Here is an 18,859-nt window from a genome sequence, read left to right on the forward strand (position 1 = left end):
CCGACCTCAAGCGATGCAATTTCACGGCTCCTTAGTCTACAATAAGAGAAATGACACTCTCGTTATCGTTTAAGCGTCGTAACTATTATGTATCGACCACAATCTATTTTACAATGAAATGGACATCACCTCCCCTATATATATGACTTCACACTAGTCAAAACAATCACAAACAGCCCAACATACCCCTATCACTTCATACACAACACGACAACCATAATAGTGTCAAACAATCCGAAAATGTTACGATGAACGACCAACAAACAACCTTGCCATTATGTGGTGTTTCTCCACACTCTTCATCCTTTCAACTCCATCAAAACAGTAGTAAAAGAGACAACCCAATACCAACACGAAACAGCCCAAAAACAGTCCCACAAGTTCATCAACTCAAACATAATTTTTCGGTTTACTTAAACACGTTTCGACTTGTCTTTTCTTTCAAATTGAGAAATACAACCAAAAGTACATCATTACACCTCTTATACAATAAACCAGCCATGAATTTAACTTAAAAATAAGTTCACAACCAGCCAACCATTGCACAAGATCAAACAACATACCATTCTTCTGAAACTAGCTAGGTTTATTCTTTACGATCGAGTTACAACTCGCAAACGCATAGATAATGGAAGGAGAAGCATAAACTTACCTTGTACTGAGTATCACCCACGAAACCTGGTCCTTTTTCATCAAAAATAAGTTCCTCAACAAAAATACAAGAAGGAGAAAGAGAAACTAGCATGCTGTCCGGACTTTTCAGCACTAGAATCGCGTCGTAACACCCGGAATACCCTAGGGTTTGTGTGGGATTTTGGGGGAGGAGTTGCAGGGGTTCAATTAGGTTTTCTTGGTCTGAAATACAGGTGAAATAACTCAGTTTTTATTCCCTTAAAAGACCCCTCTTGGCCGACTTTGGGGCTTTTAATTAAGTCCTCTCATTTTGGCAAGTAGGTGATGCACCTACTTGTCACCTACCAGTCTGCGCTGTCTCGCGAAAATGCAAATATCTCTCTACTCCAATACCGTATCGACGAACGGTTTAATGCGTTCGAAACTACACTCGTAGATATTCAATTTGATATGTAGATCATCCATTTACTCCAAGTATATTAGGAGAAAAGTGCATCTACATTTGACCTAAATTTCAGCATATTATAAATGGAACTTGTGATGACCTTTTCCAACTTTTGTTCCACAACTCGCTTGACTTCAAAACATAACACCAACTATCGTACGACTAAATAACTCATAATATAATCTCCTTATAATGTTAACAACCCTAGTATCACCCCAAAAGTACATGGTAAAATATTCCAACTTGTCGACTTTCGACGAAACTTATTTTCTTCAATTCGTTTAGCTTCTAAGCCTTCAAACCCTCTTGCTACTTGGTACTAATGATCTTAAATATTTGTAACCTCCACATTAACATGATGAACTAACTTTGTAAACCTTTAAAAGATGATTCCCTTTCTGAGCTCATATTAATTGACTTATGACGTACTCTTACATACGAAAACACGGGGTGTAACATCATTCCCCCCTTTGGAATATTCGTCCTCGAATGTTGATTAATGCGCTTATCAGTCTCATAACCTGTAGCTCCTAAGAATTCCTTAATATTGTCCTTGACATCTAGGAAACTGTTCTGTAAATAAATCCAAAGGCCAGGGTATTCCCACCTTTAGGCTTCTTTCTCATACCACGACCTGTGGTCGGAATTTTTTCCAACATCGTAACATTTGCTACCTTATGGCATGCAGTATGTACGACTCTGTCATTGTATGAGTGCCTAGCGACTCGTCTTCCCTTTTTCCTCCATCTTTTAGCCAATCTCTAAGCCTCACTTTATGAACATATACAGAATTATGACAAGCTGTCCCTCTAGGCATCTATAGGTGTACTGATGTCTTTCGCTTGGTACTTTATTGAACTTAAGACTATTGCTATCTCTAATTTCATAGCCTTGTATATCTATCCTTATAGTTTACTACATCTAGGTAGGTTATACTATACCATAAAACTTACTTCGGTTTATTATTACCGAGGTTTGCTACCCAACTCCAGGTTACTCTTTCGCTACTTATCCTATATGTATAAATCTAAGTCCTTTAGTGCTTCCTCATTATTATTCATCTTAAGAATAACAAACAAATCTCATCTTGTACTTTGGAACTTGTAACCATCTATTGTTTATTCACCTTAATGTTGAAATATAATCTATCACTAATAACATATAACCTCTTACGTAATACACTATCACTAGGGCTCACATCTTATCGAGGAACATCTGAAGTGATTTTCCTGATCCACCTAGGGATAATACTATACTTCAATAACCATATTTCATTGCATCCCAATGCGATTCATCTTATGGGGGTATTCTAATCCCGTGCAATTAATAAAATCCCTTTCTCGTTAAATCATTACTCAATCAAAGGCCTAAGCGTCATCCTCTTATCAATCACAATTACACCTTTATTCTATTGCCAGGGTAGCATTCCATCTAGTCTAATTGCACCTAGTCTTAGACTCCTTTGTGTTCATTCAGGCTGTACCGAGCTCTTTATTACATATGGAAATCATCAGCTCCCTTGTTTTGATGGGTTTAATCCCAAGGACATACATATTCTCGTCAATTTCTCACTCACCTTTTCACATCCTTACTCCTATCTACCTAAAACCTTGTTGCTCTACAATACTTTACATTAGGACCTACACCTATCTATTTATACTACTCGCAACTTTCCTTAAACTTGCTAGCACCATAAATTTCCTTTCGTGCCTTCTCAGTTATCCTTAAATGTAAGCAATTACTTTTGCTGGTCGTTCTATCACTTGTTGCATGAATACTTGGCCTGTCTTTTTGCCCACGAATACTGTAATTTCATGTACCTCATATGATCTCAAACATCCCCTTTGATTTTTTTTTCCATTCATTAGCCACGATAGGTGCCACTTTCTTATGGAGTGTATACAATATTGTAGTGAGACTGTTGTTACAAGATCATTTACTGTTTAGCTCACTATGCTTAGGTGGAAACCTTCTTCCTTATTTCCTCAACTAGTCTTTTATTGTAGTACTTAGGGAGACCTTCTGGCTCTTGTAAAGTTGCGAGCTTGATATATCGTACACCCGAAGGAAATTTTCGTTGTTCTTACTTGCCTATAATAATCCTCAGTTACAAAACTTTGTGCCTTTGTGCTCGTAGGGTTACTTCTAAGCTCAAATTTTTATTGTCTCCTTAGTGGCACTCTCTCTTATTTTCATAAACCTTAAAAACGGTACCTTTAACTGCCTCAACTCCTATCTGAATTTTTTTCAAATGATTGTAATCTTGTATCTGCGAGACTGAAGTCACTATGCTGCGGTTCACTACATTTATCTTGCATGATATGTTGATTTGCTTATAACCTCTTGTTTATCCATAACTAGGCTCTTCTTGAATCAACTACAAACTGCTCGTTGGTCGATTCTCATATCTATATTCCGTGTAATCTCTCTTTGGTTATTTACTTTGTATTAAGTTACCTATCACACTGGCTCCTTATGTATAAGTGTTCATTCGCACTTATTTATCAATAACATCCTGGCCGAGAGCTCTTACTGCCTTTCTCCGGTGTCGTGCTTGCATAATTTTCAGGAGTCGCAACATATCTGTAGGATCTGAATAAAGGCAACCTCATCCCTTTCTCCTTTTTTTTTACCACATTCTTCCTTTATTATTCCATAGTTACCTCTTCGTCTTTGGCGTGTTTTCACATCATCAATGACCCTTACTCGCCTTATGGTAACCCTTCTGTACTGGGGATAACTGAATTCCTTATGCACAAGGGTGACACCTAGAATAACTGGCATACTTATTCCCTTAAGCTTAACTCTGCTCACAGTGCTTGTTCTAGGGAAGCATCTTAGTGACTTACCTTTAAAGGTTATTCTTCTGTTGTCCATTCTATTAACGCCGGAATGCAATCTCTAAAATTCTCATGATGACGACTATTATTAAATCATTTGATCCCCAATTCATGTTCACTTTATCTTGTTCACCAGCCCATACTTATTTCTATTACTCTGGGGTCTACCTTTTCCTTCTGGTAATCACGTCGGAGTCACCAACTCATTTCTCGAAATGGGGATATGACTTTATGGCTTATACTCTTGTATTGTGTCAAGGCCTCACCTCTTGTCTTTCCCTTCACTTTTATGTAGACTCTGTCATCCTGTCATGTTTTGATTTACTATTATCACCCATTATCACATCTTACTCATAATATTTCATTTACTCTCTTCTTATTCTCCGACTAATATTTCTATCTATCACTTTATTCTGTAAACTTCAACAAAACATTCTTTCACTTTTTGTTCCCCTTGCTTCATCTCACTGACTATTCGGGATGCCTAAAATCTCTCTCTCTCTCTCTCTCTCTCTCTAGGGGCGGGAGTCATACTAAGGTAAATATTTATCCCTTTTAGGGTTCCATTGCCTATCTTCCGAAATTTCTGAATATTTTAGTATTCATATCTGATTGCACTATTCTAGAGTTCACCATCTGGGTGTCTCACAAGGAGATCTATTACCACATTTACACTACCCTTCAGAAATGTTAGCTAATGATAACAAACCATCCACAATTTTTGGTTACACTAACCCCAGCTTGATCCTGTTATTACATCATTCTCTTAAACTATATTTGTCAGCTCCCATAGGGCATAATTGAGATGGGTGTGGTCAATTATATATAACTTTGTTACTATTGAATGTAACTCAGAATGCATGTATTTCTCTTCCTGAATTGTAAATACTGAACCTTCATTAATCGGCGGCCTTGTACTCTTCTTCATCTTGCTTCTTTTGCTTGTTGAAACTTGTATTTATCTTTTGAATCTCTCATTATCTTTCACCATTAAGGTGGATAGGTATTCTTTCCTCAAGACTCCTTATCAAGAGGCTTACACCTTTCAGTACGCACATGATCCACTGAAGATCTCACATTTACTTATCATGATGCAAAGTCGAGTTCCTTTGACTCAACTCTTCCATAGACATATCTTTTACCAACCGTCTTTCTGGATGTAGGTATCATCTTATTATGAATAAAATAGGAGTTGGGAACTTGAATTCTTACAACTGAGCTCTAGCACACGATCTAGAGTAAGAAGAAAGAGTGACAGTCCTAAATGCCCTGTAGCCTCCTACTTATAAGTGTGGTGTACGACACACCCATAAACAAGACTCTACTAGACACGACTTGTAGACTCCCTAGGACAGAACTGCTCTGATACCAAGTTTGTCAAGACCCAAACCGAAGGGCCGCGACGGGCACCCGGTGCCTTACTCAACCGAGTACCAACGTAACATATCTTTCTTATCATACTATCATGGGTAAATGAGATAGAAAACCCTTCATGAGATAACAAGAATAAAACATAAGGGAATACTTAACGTATGATGACCCAGCATGATATACAAACTTATACATGTGACATACGGGCCTATAAGGCTGACATGACCATTTGTAAACTCAAAACATAGGCCGACAAGGCCATACAAGTATCCATACACCTGACATCTGTCTACAAGCCTCTAAGAGTACATAAAATCATAAAGGTCGGGACAGGGCCCCGCCATACCAATCAATACACATCCAAAGCATACTGACCAAATAGGCAACTCCGGAGCAAGTGGAGTACACCAACACCTTCGCTGAGCTGATAGCCTACTAGGAGGAATGTCAACCTGTCTATCGGGACCTGCGGGCATAAAACGCAGCGTCCCCAGGCAAAAGGGCGTCAGTACGAATAAAGTACCGAGTATGTAAGGCAGGAAAGCATAAATAAGAACAGTAATGTAAAGAGAGATAGAGGAGATACAACCTGTAACATCTGAGTGCCTCTGGGGGCTACTGACATGAAATGCATAATACATATATATACATAAACTTTTAAAAACATACGCCTCTGTGGGCATCATCATCATCATATCATACCCGGCCTCAAAGAGGACTCGGTAAAAACGTACCCGGCCACGTGGAGCTCGGTAAACCCAACTGATCAGTGGTTGCACAATAGGTGCCATACCCGGCCGACTATAGCGCGGCTCGGTAGAGTAAAATAGATACATATATATAATGCATGCTCGACTCATGGAATCAAGTTCTAAACCTTTTGGAGTGACTTAAGAACATTATGGACATCCCTACCATCAATATGAACCTTAGTAGGATTTAAGGATCATACCACTTGTTTAGAATAACTTTATAAGGAAAGAACAACATGGACAACCTTAGTTTCTAGGAGTAGATCCGTTATGAATTAGCGCACCGTTTATGTTCATGTCACTTTAGATCATGCCAAAAGAAAGAAGTAAGAGCCTTAACATACCTTGTATATACTGCCTCAATCTCAGCTATGCAATTTTCACGACTCCTTAGTCTACAATAAGAGAAACGATACTGTAGTTATCATTCAAGCGTCATAACTATTATGTATCGACCACAACCTATTTTACGATGAAACGGACAGCACCTCCCCTATATATATGACTTCACACAATTCCAAACAATCACCAAACAGCCCAAACAACATCAATAATAATCATATTGAGCCTCCCAAAACAGTCCACGCACAACCTAATCACTTCATACATACGACGGCCACCGTAGTCGTGTCAAACGATCCGGAAATGTTACGAAGAACTACCAGCCCACAACCCTACATCTATATGGTATTTTTTTCCACATCCTTCCTCCTCCAAAACTCCACAAAACAATAGTAAAAGATACAACCCAATACCAACACGAAACAGCCCAAAAACAGCGCACAACAAGTCGAATAATTCGAACTCACGGCTTCCAATCACCGTCCCGTGAGTTCTAGCTATTAGGAAATGAATTTATCAACATTCCTTCATATTTAAAAGCTTAAATACAGAAATAAGGCATTTTCTTAACTATTAAATACCTTCCAAAACTCCAACTACAAAGAAAAAGAGAGGCAATATAGCGATACTCACGTCGTGGGGATCGTTCTGGTGTTATTGCTTCGTGATTTTGTGCCTCGGATGATAATCTTGTTGGATAACCTTGTGGACAGCTTAAGGGTGAGGTTAGGGGTCTTATTTGGTCGAGCTCTCTGGAATTATGAAGAAAGAGACGACATAGGAAGATAAATATCCATTTTGGTTGAAAAGTCAAAAGGTGCTACTTGGCACCATCTCATTGGCCCTTTTTCAAATACCTATATCTTTTTATCCGGATATCGTATGAACGAACGGTTAAGAGTGATGGAAACTAGATTCCAAGACCTTCAATTTGATATATAATATGTCCCAAAAAGACCTCATATAACACACGAAATGTATTGCTCAAAAAGCTTTAGTGACACACCTACTTGCCAACTATACAGTCTGTGCAATCTTGCAAAACTGCAAATATCTCTCTACCCCAATGTCGTATCGAAGAACGGTTTAATGCACTGGAAACTAGACTCGTAGATCTTCAATTTGATATGTAGATCATCCATTGATTCCAAGTATATTGGGAGAAAAGTGCATCTACATTTGACCTAAATGTCAGCAAATTATAAATGGAACTTGTGATGACCTTTTCCAACTTTTGTTCCACAACTCGCTTGACTTCAAAACATAACACCAACTATCGTACGACTAAAATAACTCATAATATAATCTCGTTATAATGTTAATAACCTTAGTATCACCCCAAAAGTACATGGTAAAATATTCCAACTTGTCGACTTTCGACGAAACTTATTTTCTTCAATTCGTTTAGCTTCTAAGCCTTCAAACCCTCTTGCTACTTGGTACTAATGATCTTAAATATTTATAACCTCCACATTAACATGATGAACTAACTTTGTAAACTTTTAAAAGATGATTCCCTTTCTGAGCTCACATTAATTGACTTATGACGTACTCTTACATACGATAACACGGGGTGTAACAGTCTCCGAGCTGCATTATTTCGGCCGTAGCCTTTTTATATGACCGTAGTCTTTAATATGGTCGTAACCTTCGGGTATGTCTCTTGGACTTATTTTCCGATAACCTTTAGTCCCCGAGTATGTTGGCCTTGGCCTTTGTATCAAGCCTCTTTGAGGTCTTATAGGTCCGAGTTTTCGAGGACTCGGATGTGCTTACTATCGATGACAGTCCCCGAGTATCGGGGGTGCATTCGTGCTCTTGCTCTTGAGCCGTTTCCCGTAGGATTATAAGTGTAGAGCTCGTGTAATAGTAGACTTCTTTGAGACACAAAGTGTTTTAGATATAAACAGAATGCTTCTTCAAACAATTGATACATGCGTACATGTTTTGCCGTCGAGGCTCGGCTATTCTATATGGACACGATTCATTTGACCGTTTGGCCCATTACATAGTTCTCCTATCGAGGCCCTCTTAAGTGTGAAGTATTTTCCTCAAAAATATGCCCTCCGAGGGCAATGCCCCCCAGTATTCAAGGTTTATTAGAAAGAAGCCTTGGATACTGTTGAGTTCTCCTTAGGTAGCATATAGTTGTTTCCTCGTTGAAAGCCGGTAAAACCCATTTGGGACAAAATTCGATCTAAGGAAAAAAGAGTGCAACGCATGTTTTAAAACCTAACGCCTTCATGTGAAACGATGCCTTCGATATCTTCGATCGAACACCTGCAATGAGTTAGTTTCTAATCCGAATGGACAAGAAAGATACATTCATACCTTAGCAATAGTATCGTTTGAGTAACAATACGTTCCAATTGTTCGGCAGTTGTTCACCTTCCAATGTGCTAAGTTTATAAGATCCTTTACTGACAACTCCGAGGACTCGGTACGATCCTTCCCAATTCGGGCCTAGTTTCCCTTCATTCGGGTCTCGAGTATTGAGGGTGACTTTCTGTAGAACTATGTCCCCGATTCCGAAGTGTCGAAGGTTAGTCCTTCTATTGTAGTATCTTTCGATCCTCTGCTTCTGCGCGGCCATCCGAACAAGCGACGCTTCTCGTTTTTCATCTAATAGCTCGAGGCTGGTGTTCATCGCCTCGTGATTCGACTCTATCGATGCATGTCGAAACCTGGAGCTGGGTTCTCCGACCTCGATAGGGATAAGGGCCTCGTAGCCATATACTAAAGAGAATGGGGTAGCCCCGTTCTAGACTTCGACGTTGTTCGATATGCCTAAAGGACCTCGGGTAGAACTTCTCTCCATTTCCCCTTTGCATCGCCCAACCTTTTCTTCAAGTTTTGAATGATAGTTTTGTTTGTTGACTCGGCCTGTCCATTTACAGTTGGATGGTATGGTGTTGATAGGATCCTCTTTATTTTATGTGCTTCGAGGAACTCCATCACCTTGCTGCCGATGAATTGTTTTCCATTGTCACATACAACCTCGGCAGGTATCCCGAACCGGTATATGATGTGGTCCTAGATGAAGTCAATAACTTCTTTTTCTCTAACCTTTTCGAAGGCCTGTGCTTCCACCCATTTAGAAAAATAATCAGTCATAAACAAAATAAATTTAGCTTTACCTGGGGCTGTTGGTAGAGGGCCGACTATGTCCATCCCCCGTTTCATGAAAGGCCACGGGGATAGCACTGAGTGGAGTTGTTCTCCGGGCTGATGGATCATTGGTGCAAACCGTTGACATTTGTCACATTTTTTGACAAATTCCTTAGTATCTTTTTCCATGTTGTCCCAGTAATATCCGACCCTAATGATTTTGCAAACCAGAGACTCGGCGCCTGAGTGATTCCCACAAGTAACTTCATGGATTTCTCATAGAACATAATCACTGTCCCCTGGCCCTAAACATACCGCCAATGGCCCATCGAACGTTCTTCTGTACAACGTTCCATCTTCATCTAACGCAAACCTAGCAGCCTTGGTTCGTAGGGCCCTCGATTCTTTATGGTCCGATGGGAGTTTTCCATTCTTCAAATAGTCGATATACTTATTCCTCCAGTCCCACATCATACTTGTTGAATTTATCTCGGCATGACCCTTTTCAACCACATACCTCGATAACTAGACGACAGTCCCCGGGACGATGTCATCTTCTTCGAACGAGGATCCTAGAATAGCAAGTGCATCGGCCTCGCTATTTTGTTCTCGAGGTACATGATCCAGAGTCCACTCCTTGAAGCTGTACAAAATTACCTGTAGCTTATCCAAGTACCATTTCATTCTATCCTCTCGAACTTCAAAACTTTTGTTTACTTGGTTCACCACCAATAGTGAATCGCACTTGGCTTCAATGACTTCTGCTCCCGAACCTTTAGCTAGTTCGAGACCCGCAATCATGGCCTCATACTCGACCTCATTATTAGTTAACCTAGAAGTTTTGATAGATTGTCTAATGGTACCACCCGTAGGCGGCTTTAAGACAATGCCGATCCCGGACCCTTTCACATTTGAGGCACCGTCTGTGAAAAGGGTCCATACACCCGATGATGTACCTGAACTTAGCAGGAGTTCTTTCTCCACTTCGGGTACGAGGGTTGGCGAAAATCGGCCACGAAGTCGACCAGGATTTTCGACTTGATGGTCGTTTGGGGTTGATACTCGATATCGTACCCGCTAAGTTCAACGGCCCATTTGGCCAACCGGCCCGATAGCTCAGGCTTATGAAGAATATTTTTAAGGGGGTAAGTTATTAATACACATATGGGATGACAGTGAAAAAATGGTTTCAGCTTCCTAGATACGCTTATCAATGCAAGTGCTAATTTTTCTAGGTGAGGGTATCTAGTTTCTGTATCTCCTAAAGTTCGGCTCACATAATAAACAGGGAATTGCGTACCTTGCTCTTCTCGAACTAACACCACTTACCGCTATCTCGGACACTGCCAAGCATAGGTAAAGTTTTTCATCTACCTCCGGGGTGTGAAGCAAAGGCAGGCTCGATAGATATTGCTTTAATTCTTCCAAGGCTTGCTGACATTCGGGGTCCATGCAAAATCATTTTTCTTTATGAGCAAAGAAAAGAACCGATGACTCTGATCTAACGACCTCGAAATAAACCGACCCAGGGCAGTAATTCGTCCCGTTAGCCTTTGTACGGCCTTCACGCTATCCACGACCGTGATATCCTCGATGGACTTGATCTTATCAGGGTTAATTTCGATACCCCGATTCGACACCGTGAAGCCGAGGAACTTACCCGAGCCAACTCCGAAGGCACATTTCTCCGGGTTAAGCTTCATGTTGTACCTTCTCAAAATTTTGAATATTTCCTGCAAATGAGTCAAATGGTCCTCTGCAAGTAGGGACTTAACCAACATATCATCAATGTAAACTTCCATTATTTTACCTATTTGTTCTTCAAACATTTTGTTGACTAGGCGTTGATATGTAGCTCCCGCATTTTTTAGCCCGAAGGGCATTACTTGTAACAATAAGTTCCAAATTTATTAGTAAACGAAGTCTTTTCCTGGTCCTCCGGGTTCATCTGAATCTGATTGTACCCAGAGTAGGTGTCGAGAAAAGTTAGGATCTCGTGGCCGGCCGTGGAATCGATCATACGATCGATGTTGGGCAGTGGGAAAGAGTCTTTTGGGCATGCTTTGTTGAAGTCCTTATAGTCTACACATATTCTAAGTTTATTTCCTTTTTTAGGAACTACTACTACATTGGCTAACCATTCGGGGTACTTTACCTCCTGATAGACCCTATTTTAAGAAGTTTGATTACCTCGTCCTTTATGAACGCATGTTTCACCTCGGACTGGGCCCTCCTTTTTTTCTTTACCTTTTTGAACCTGGGGTCGATGCTTAGCCGATTTGTGGTGATTTCCGGTGGAATCCCTGTCATATCTAAATGGGACAAGCAAACCAATCCATATTATCAATAAGAAATTGAATGAGTTTTTTCCTGAGTTCGGGGGTTAATCCCGTTCCCAGGTATACCTTTCTCTCGTGCATGTATTCGATCAGTATGACCTGCTCCAGCTCCTCGACAGTTGACTTGGTTGCATCGAACTCTTCGGGAATTACAAAGGTTCGAGGAGTAAGGAAATCTTCTTCTTCATCCTCAATTACCTATTGCTCCGATTTCGTCGAGGCTGGGGACGATGATTGTTATTTAGCCGCCTGCTTAACTTTGGTGCTCGATTTCTCCGAGGTCGAAGGATCTGGTATCGGCACCACCTCCTCGACTGCAAACATCTCCTTTGCGGCATGTTGCTCTCCGTAGACTGTTTTCACTCCCTCTTCTGTTGGGAACTCCATCATCTGGTGAAGAGTCAAGGGCACTGCCCTCATGTTGTGTATCCATGGTCTCCCGAGGAGTGGAATATACTTAATGTCGCCTTCGATGAGATGGAGTATACCGGTCCAACATAATATGCTGAAGTTCATACACAAGTGCACCGAACTCCAGTATATTATGCTGGACCGGTCTCTATTGCAGCAAAATAGTGGCTATTTTTCATTGACTTGATAAACGCTGGCTATTTTTGATTGACCGGTCCGAAAACTGAGTATACCGTGCTATTTTTACTTTAATGCATACTCCATATTTTCTACAACTAACATGTGCTACATCGTTAGTAGGGAGCCGGTAGCCAATTTCAATCAGGGTATCGGAGCTTCGACAAGAGGCCTTTAACTTTTTTCTTTAAAAGAAGACTATATATATATATATATATATATATATATATATGAATAAACATTGTCCTTTAAAAAATATTAATGATATGAGTATACGTAAATAACACATTTTAAGTATAGAATTAGTAAACATTGTGTATGAATAAATTTTGTCCTTTTGGACAATGTGAACAGCCGATAATATGGATGCTAAAATAATTATCCTTTCTTTATTTATTTTATCTTAAATCGGTATGCTTTTTATGAGTTAACCAATAAATTGCATTATTAATGGATTTGGTCCCAAGTCTCTGCCTATATTTTTCTTCAATGGATTTCATACCAGAGAATGTCCTTATCCTTACATCTTAAATAAGCAATAACTTAAACTGAAATAACACTGCTTAAATCATTTTCCTTAACCGGCTTAAATATTTAAAGTAGGTAATTTAAAGTCAATTGCCCGGTGTGTTGTTAGTTGTTACTACGTGAAAGCACTGATGAAAATGCTAATTTTGATACTTAATTGGATCATTAACTTACATCATCAATTGCAGAATGTTATTAATAAGGCTTCCCCTTTTTTTCTTCATCTTAAAACCGTATTATATTAATTAAAAGTAATAATAAGTTAGGATGAGTTGCTGAACAAACAATCTGGAGTCAATACTGAGTCAATAATCATTTATTAACATACGTTAAACATTTTAGTGAGATGATCCTCCGGTGCATTAATCTGATCTCCTAATAAATCACTTATGATTATTCTCTAATAATGAAATTTCTATAATCTCTTCACTCCTAAATGTAATTAATTAAAGTCTCCGTGCCTCGTTCAAACTACTCGAAAAGTCTCGCATTCTCATTCAAATTTCGCTATCCTGATATCAACAGCATATACCTTTGCTATTTCCGCTGTCAGTTTCTTACTCCCAACAATTATGGCTTCGTTATCTCAGCCCATACTCAAAACAAACCTATAGAAATTTTAGTATTCTATATATACCCTTTCTTCTTCCATTTATTTTTTTCAAAATAAACCACTCTTTTTCCCTTCTTCACAACCTCCTCCTCTTCCCTCTTCATCTTCATATCATGGTTTCTCATCAAAATATTTCTCCTTTACTGCTCACTATCTGTGCATTCTTCGTTGTCGCCACTGCTTGCTCTAATGGAACATGCAAGGTAGTATTTATATATGTTGTGTTGTCGATTCAAGATTCAGAGTCAGTGCGCTTAAATATTCATCAATTTTAATTATATATGTTTGAGTTGTCCAAACATCACTTGTACGATTACACTGGGTTGGGTTTGTTAGTGTTGTTGTTGTATATGTCTGAGTTGTGTTCAGGCTGAAAACAATGAGTGCAGTTGCTCAACACTCATATTTAAATTTGATTGAATTAGCCATAAATTTTTTATGTTATTGAATTCATTATGGTTTTGAAATTATAGGTAAAAAACCAAATTTTTAAAAAAGATTTACTGATTTTTCACGCTGTGTAAAAAAAAGTATTGGATTCAGTTAAATGCGCAGATGGAAGTTTGATGACTAATTTTTTTCTCAAATGTGTAATTCAGCTGGACGACAAATGCTCAACGGACGCAGATTGTGAAGCTGGGCTTTTTTGTTTTTCTTGTACTGTATCTTTTTCAGGAAACAGATGTGTTAGATCTACCGGCACAAACCCATTTAAGCTAGTGGTACGTATGTAAATAACATTTGGGCTTTTAGATTGGGCTTATGTTGGATACATTTAAACTGGGTTAGTGAATTATAGTGGGCTTTTTAATTGGGCTGATATTTTGTTTTGTATGGGCTTACAGAATAATTCTCTACCATTCAACAAGTATGCATTTCTGACGACCCATAATGCTTTTGCCATTGAGGGAGAGCCATCACACACTGGGATCCCCAGAATAACCCCTACCAATCAAGAGGATACTGTTACTCAACAGCTCAATGTATGTTATTTTCTCTAATCTCAGAATTGATTAATTGTGTGAACCACGTCATTTAAAGTGAATTTTATTTATTTACTTAATTATATCTTTTATCGTGTTAACCTACTAGAATGGTGTTCGGGGTTTAATGCTTGATACCTATGATTTCGACGGAGATATATGGTTGTGCCACTCATTTGGAGGCAATTGTCACGACTATACGGCATTTGTATGTTCTAATTCCATTTCGCGACACTTTCTTTTTCTTCATATTTACATCAATTGATTAAATTAATAAAAAATCGATGATATTTGGTCTTGTAGGAACCAGCAATAGACACATTGAAGGAAATTGAGGCATTCTTATCAGCAAATCCATCAGAAATTGTGACATTGATCTTAGAAGATTATGTAGAGACACCAAAAGGTTTGACCAAAGTGTTCACAGATGCAGGACTAATGAAATATTGGTTTCCAGTGTCAAAAATGCCCAAAGGTGGTCAAAACTGGCCCCTTGTTAGTGACATGGTGGCTAATAACCAAAGACTAATTGTTTTTACCTCCAAAAAGTCCAAAGAAGAGAGTGAAGGAATAGCTTACCAATGGAATTACATGGTCGAAAATCAATGTAAGACGTCCAATCACTTATACACTACACTGTCGATATATAAAACTTAAACTCTTCATATAAAATATCGCGTAATTTTTTTTGTATGTGGCAGATGGGGATGGAGGAATGAAAAAAGGAAGTTGTCCGAATCGGGCAGAGTCATCGAAAATGGATGATACAAGTAAATCTTTGGTGTTGGTAAATTACTTTAGGTCAGTGCCATTGAAGCCATTGGCTTGTGTTCAGAATTCAGGGGAACTTCTTGACATGCTTACGACTTGTCACAATGCTGCGGCTAATCGCTGGGCTAATTTCATCGCCGTTGATTATTACAAGGTTATTTTTTAACTAGAAATATGCAGGTTTTTCACTACTTAATTAGTTTTAATTTCAAAGGCTATGAAACTGATTTTATTTAAATTCTTCTTTGGGATGAATTATGTAGAGAAGTGAAGGAGGAGGTGCATTTTTAGCTACAGATACTCTTAATGGGCAGCTCTTGTGCCAGTGTAGTGATGTACATTCCTGTTCGGTATGTAATATACTGAAAAACGAAATAATTGTTTCTAATTTTGCATATATGCAATATCTAATTTTTTTTTTCTTTCTAAAAATGCAATTTGGATAATTACTCTTTATCGTGAAATATTTGAGTATTTGACCGATGCCAATTCTTGAATGTTGCAGACGGGATCTACTACCCCTGGAGCCTGCAGTTCTCGATCATGACAAGGAAAAATTGATATTAAAAGAATAGATTACAGTACTTTTTTATTTTGATTTTTTCCTTGTTTGGAAATCTCTAAAATGAGAAGAAAACATTTGAATATGTGTTTTGCACCTTAGAAAAGAAATATAAAAGGTAAAAGATGGTACTATGTTTTTTCTGTCTCCCTATTAGTATTTGATCTATGAAAAAGGTGCAATTCTTCTACTTCATTAGTTAACCATTCGGTTTCAATATTTTTACCATCCCAATTCATACAACACTTTTTCTATTTCGATACAAACCAAAATAGTTGACATTTTTCATTAGTATCATCTCTTTATAAATTTCCGTTCTTCTAAAGATTTTGTCCATTTTAATTTTTGAAACTTTAAATTATAATGTTATATTTCTCTTATCGAACTAAAATCTCAATTATTAGTTTAGTTCTACTAACACTTTGTCAAGTCAAATGGGTGGAATTACCCGGTCAAATTCATTATTTACTTTTCTTAGCTAGTACTCCCTCCGTTTCAAATTAAATGAGGCAGTTTGACTCGGCACGGATTTTAAGGAAAAAAAAAAGACTTTTGAAATTTGTGGTCTTAAAAGATTAAGGGGTAAAGCTTTGTGGCGCCATGACTTTTGTGTGATTATAAAAGCTTCTCATTAAGGGTAAAATGGGTAAAATGAGGAGTTTAAAGTTGAATTATTTCCAAATATAGAAATGTATCATTTATTTTGGAACAGACTAAAAAGAAAAGTACCTCATTTAATATGAAACGGAGGGAGTATATATGAATTATAAACTGATTATACACACATCGTATGTCTATCAATTATTTTTAAGTTTAAACGGTTGGTCAAAATCACACCATTCATTTCAAATAGGATTTGTCCCTTCGCGTAAATTTTCAATGTGGTCGGTTCTTTCTTTTGAAAAGACTACCAAATCGTCCACGTAAGGCTTGCATATGTTATGTAGGAGGAAATAGGAATAATCGAACCACGTCTACAAAATGCTAGTACCATGCAGCTGCTTTAAAGCCAACGTGATGCTCCTTGGTCAGATGACCAAGATATCGGCGAATACCACATATGATCGAAAAAATAGTACCTATAATCACACATCAGATTTTCGAGAAAGAAGAAATAAGAATTGCTTTTAACTTCCTATCGGCTCTCTTTTCTGTTCTAGGTCCTTTCCTCACTGAGGACCATGGGCCAATAACTTCAGATATAAAGCATGGCCATCTTAGTTAACTCTTCCAAAAACAAAACAATAAAAGAGATTGAAAAGAAATAGAAGCAATTTTGGCACTGCAGCATGTGCACTCAATACAAGACTCATGGCTGGGCCGCTTTAGGATTGGGCTATTGATAATCATTTTATAAATCAAATATTACTTAATTGATCTCTGTCAATGCGAATGATCTGGTTTGGGATCCAAAATATAAAATTCCTGATTATAATTACTCAATCTCAGATTCTCAATTATCATACCATAATACTATGATTCAACAACGTTCTGTACAGCACGAACATTAATATTGATAATAATTTATTTGTTATTAACAAATTCTGTTAACTTGAAACTCGTCATAAAGAGCTGTAAAAGCTGAGAATTGCTATATAAAAAAAAAAAAGTGGAACTAATTAAACAATTATGCTCTTTGTGCATGAAAAACTAAGTGTTCAATTAGATAGCAACACGTACAACTGGCACGAAATACTCTATAATATCATTGAAGATTACAAACACTAACTTTTTTATAATGTCAAGATATGACGCACACTGTTTTGTGTGAACTATGGGGTACAGGATGCAGCATTTTAGTTTCAGAATTGTGTATTTTATATATATTTTTACTAATAAAGAAGCATTTACAATTTTTAGATTACAAATTGAAATATTGGTTGGTGAACAACCCAATGATGTCTTGCCTTTGCTACAAGGAACTAGTGAAATGCAGGTGTTCGTATGTCCTTGATGTCCTCAATAATATAGTTCTCTTTTTTTGTGGATCCTCAAATTATTTTTTTATTAATTTATTTACTGTAGTATTGTTATTAGTATTTGTCATTATTATTGTTATTACTTATTTGCTTCTCTGCTTATCCTACAATATAAGTATGATATTATTACCATTACTATTTAGAAGTCAATTCAAGGATATTGAAATATTTTTGAATGTTTTAATTATAAGAAATTGTGGTTTATAGTACTTTTTAATACATTTTAAAACACAAAAATATATTTTCGAAAAATATTAAAATTTAATATTGAGAATCCGCACGGAAAAATAGATGCATTAACTCTAGTATGCTCAAAAGTAACACTTTTATATTGAAGTGTTGAGTTTTTAAATCCAATACTTTTATCTCTCGTCCAGATCACATGCCAACTACATAGAGATGGAAAATTATGTTTTGATAATGAGTGCCGACGACAAAGCTCTATTATATTCTACTTTCATTCTACCAGAAATAATAACGAAACAAAAAGGATGTGTGATTCGCGAATAGAATAGGTTAGGATTTGATACTGTGGAATTGTAGTGGGATAATATATATGAATTAATATTTAATTGTGGGATATTCTTATAAGAAAATTACAACAACTAATAATAGTAGATATCGTGTATGTTTTTCACGTATTCATAAATTAAGTTGATTATAAATTGTTGCGCAATCAGTAACTATAATCAAAATTAATAGGCTTGGAATGGGTGTGCAATTATAGAAGATGTTATTACACTATGAGTCACACATTTTGTGTTACACTAATAAAACGTACAACCCCGTTACCCGAAATTACAAATTTGTCCACTCGGCCAAAAATATTTATATCTACTAGCCAATATATAAAGATCATATATATATATATATATATATATATCCCTTGGACATTCACTAATTCAATTAAGAGGGTCATTTATTTATTTTGAATACGTATATAAAAGACAAAAGCTTGACGATTAAAGCTAAAAATTGAATGGACCAAACTTTTTTTTTTTTTTT

General features: G+C 37.4%; 1 protein-coding gene across 1 annotated transcript; it reads left to right on the plus strand.

The window, feature by feature from the left end:
- The first annotated feature begins 13,553 nt into the window (after window positions 1-13,553).
- On the plus strand, window positions 13,554-16,011 carry LOC109218425 (PI-PLC X domain-containing protein At5g67130). Its single transcript, XM_019382789.1, has 8 exons — window positions 13,554-13,762; window positions 14,159-14,281; window positions 14,405-14,542; window positions 14,652-14,750; window positions 14,846-15,149; window positions 15,244-15,467; window positions 15,577-15,663; window positions 15,819-16,011. Exons 1-8 carry the CDS (start codon window positions 13,673-13,675, stop codon window positions 15,858-15,860), a joined length of 1,107 nt encoding a protein of 368 aa, XP_019238334.1. The 5' UTR covers window positions 13,554-13,672; the 3' UTR covers window positions 15,861-16,011.
- Window positions 16,012-18,859: the final 2,848 nt, after the last annotated feature.

The sequence above is a fragment of the Nicotiana attenuata genome, unplaced genomic scaffold, assembly GCF_001879085.1.
Source record: "Nicotiana attenuata strain UT unplaced genomic scaffold, NIATTr2, whole genome shotgun sequence".
In the NCBI taxonomy this organism is placed as follows: Eukaryota; Viridiplantae; Streptophyta; class Magnoliopsida; order Solanales; family Solanaceae; genus Nicotiana; species Nicotiana attenuata.

Bases quoted from the DNA above. Each gene is read 5' to 3' on its own strand.
- LOC109218425 (XM_019382789.1), top strand. From the start codon at position 13,673: ATGGTTTCTCATCAAAATATTTCTCCTTTACTGCTCACTATCTGTGCA. The intron at 14,543-14,651 runs GTATGTTATTTT...TTAACCTACTAG, and splicing joins CTGTTACTCAACAGCTCAAT to AATGGTGTTCGGGGTTTAAT. The intron at 15,664-15,818 runs GTATGTAATATA...TGAATGTTGCAG, and splicing joins GTGATGTACATTCCTGTTCG to ACGGGATCTACTACCCCTGG.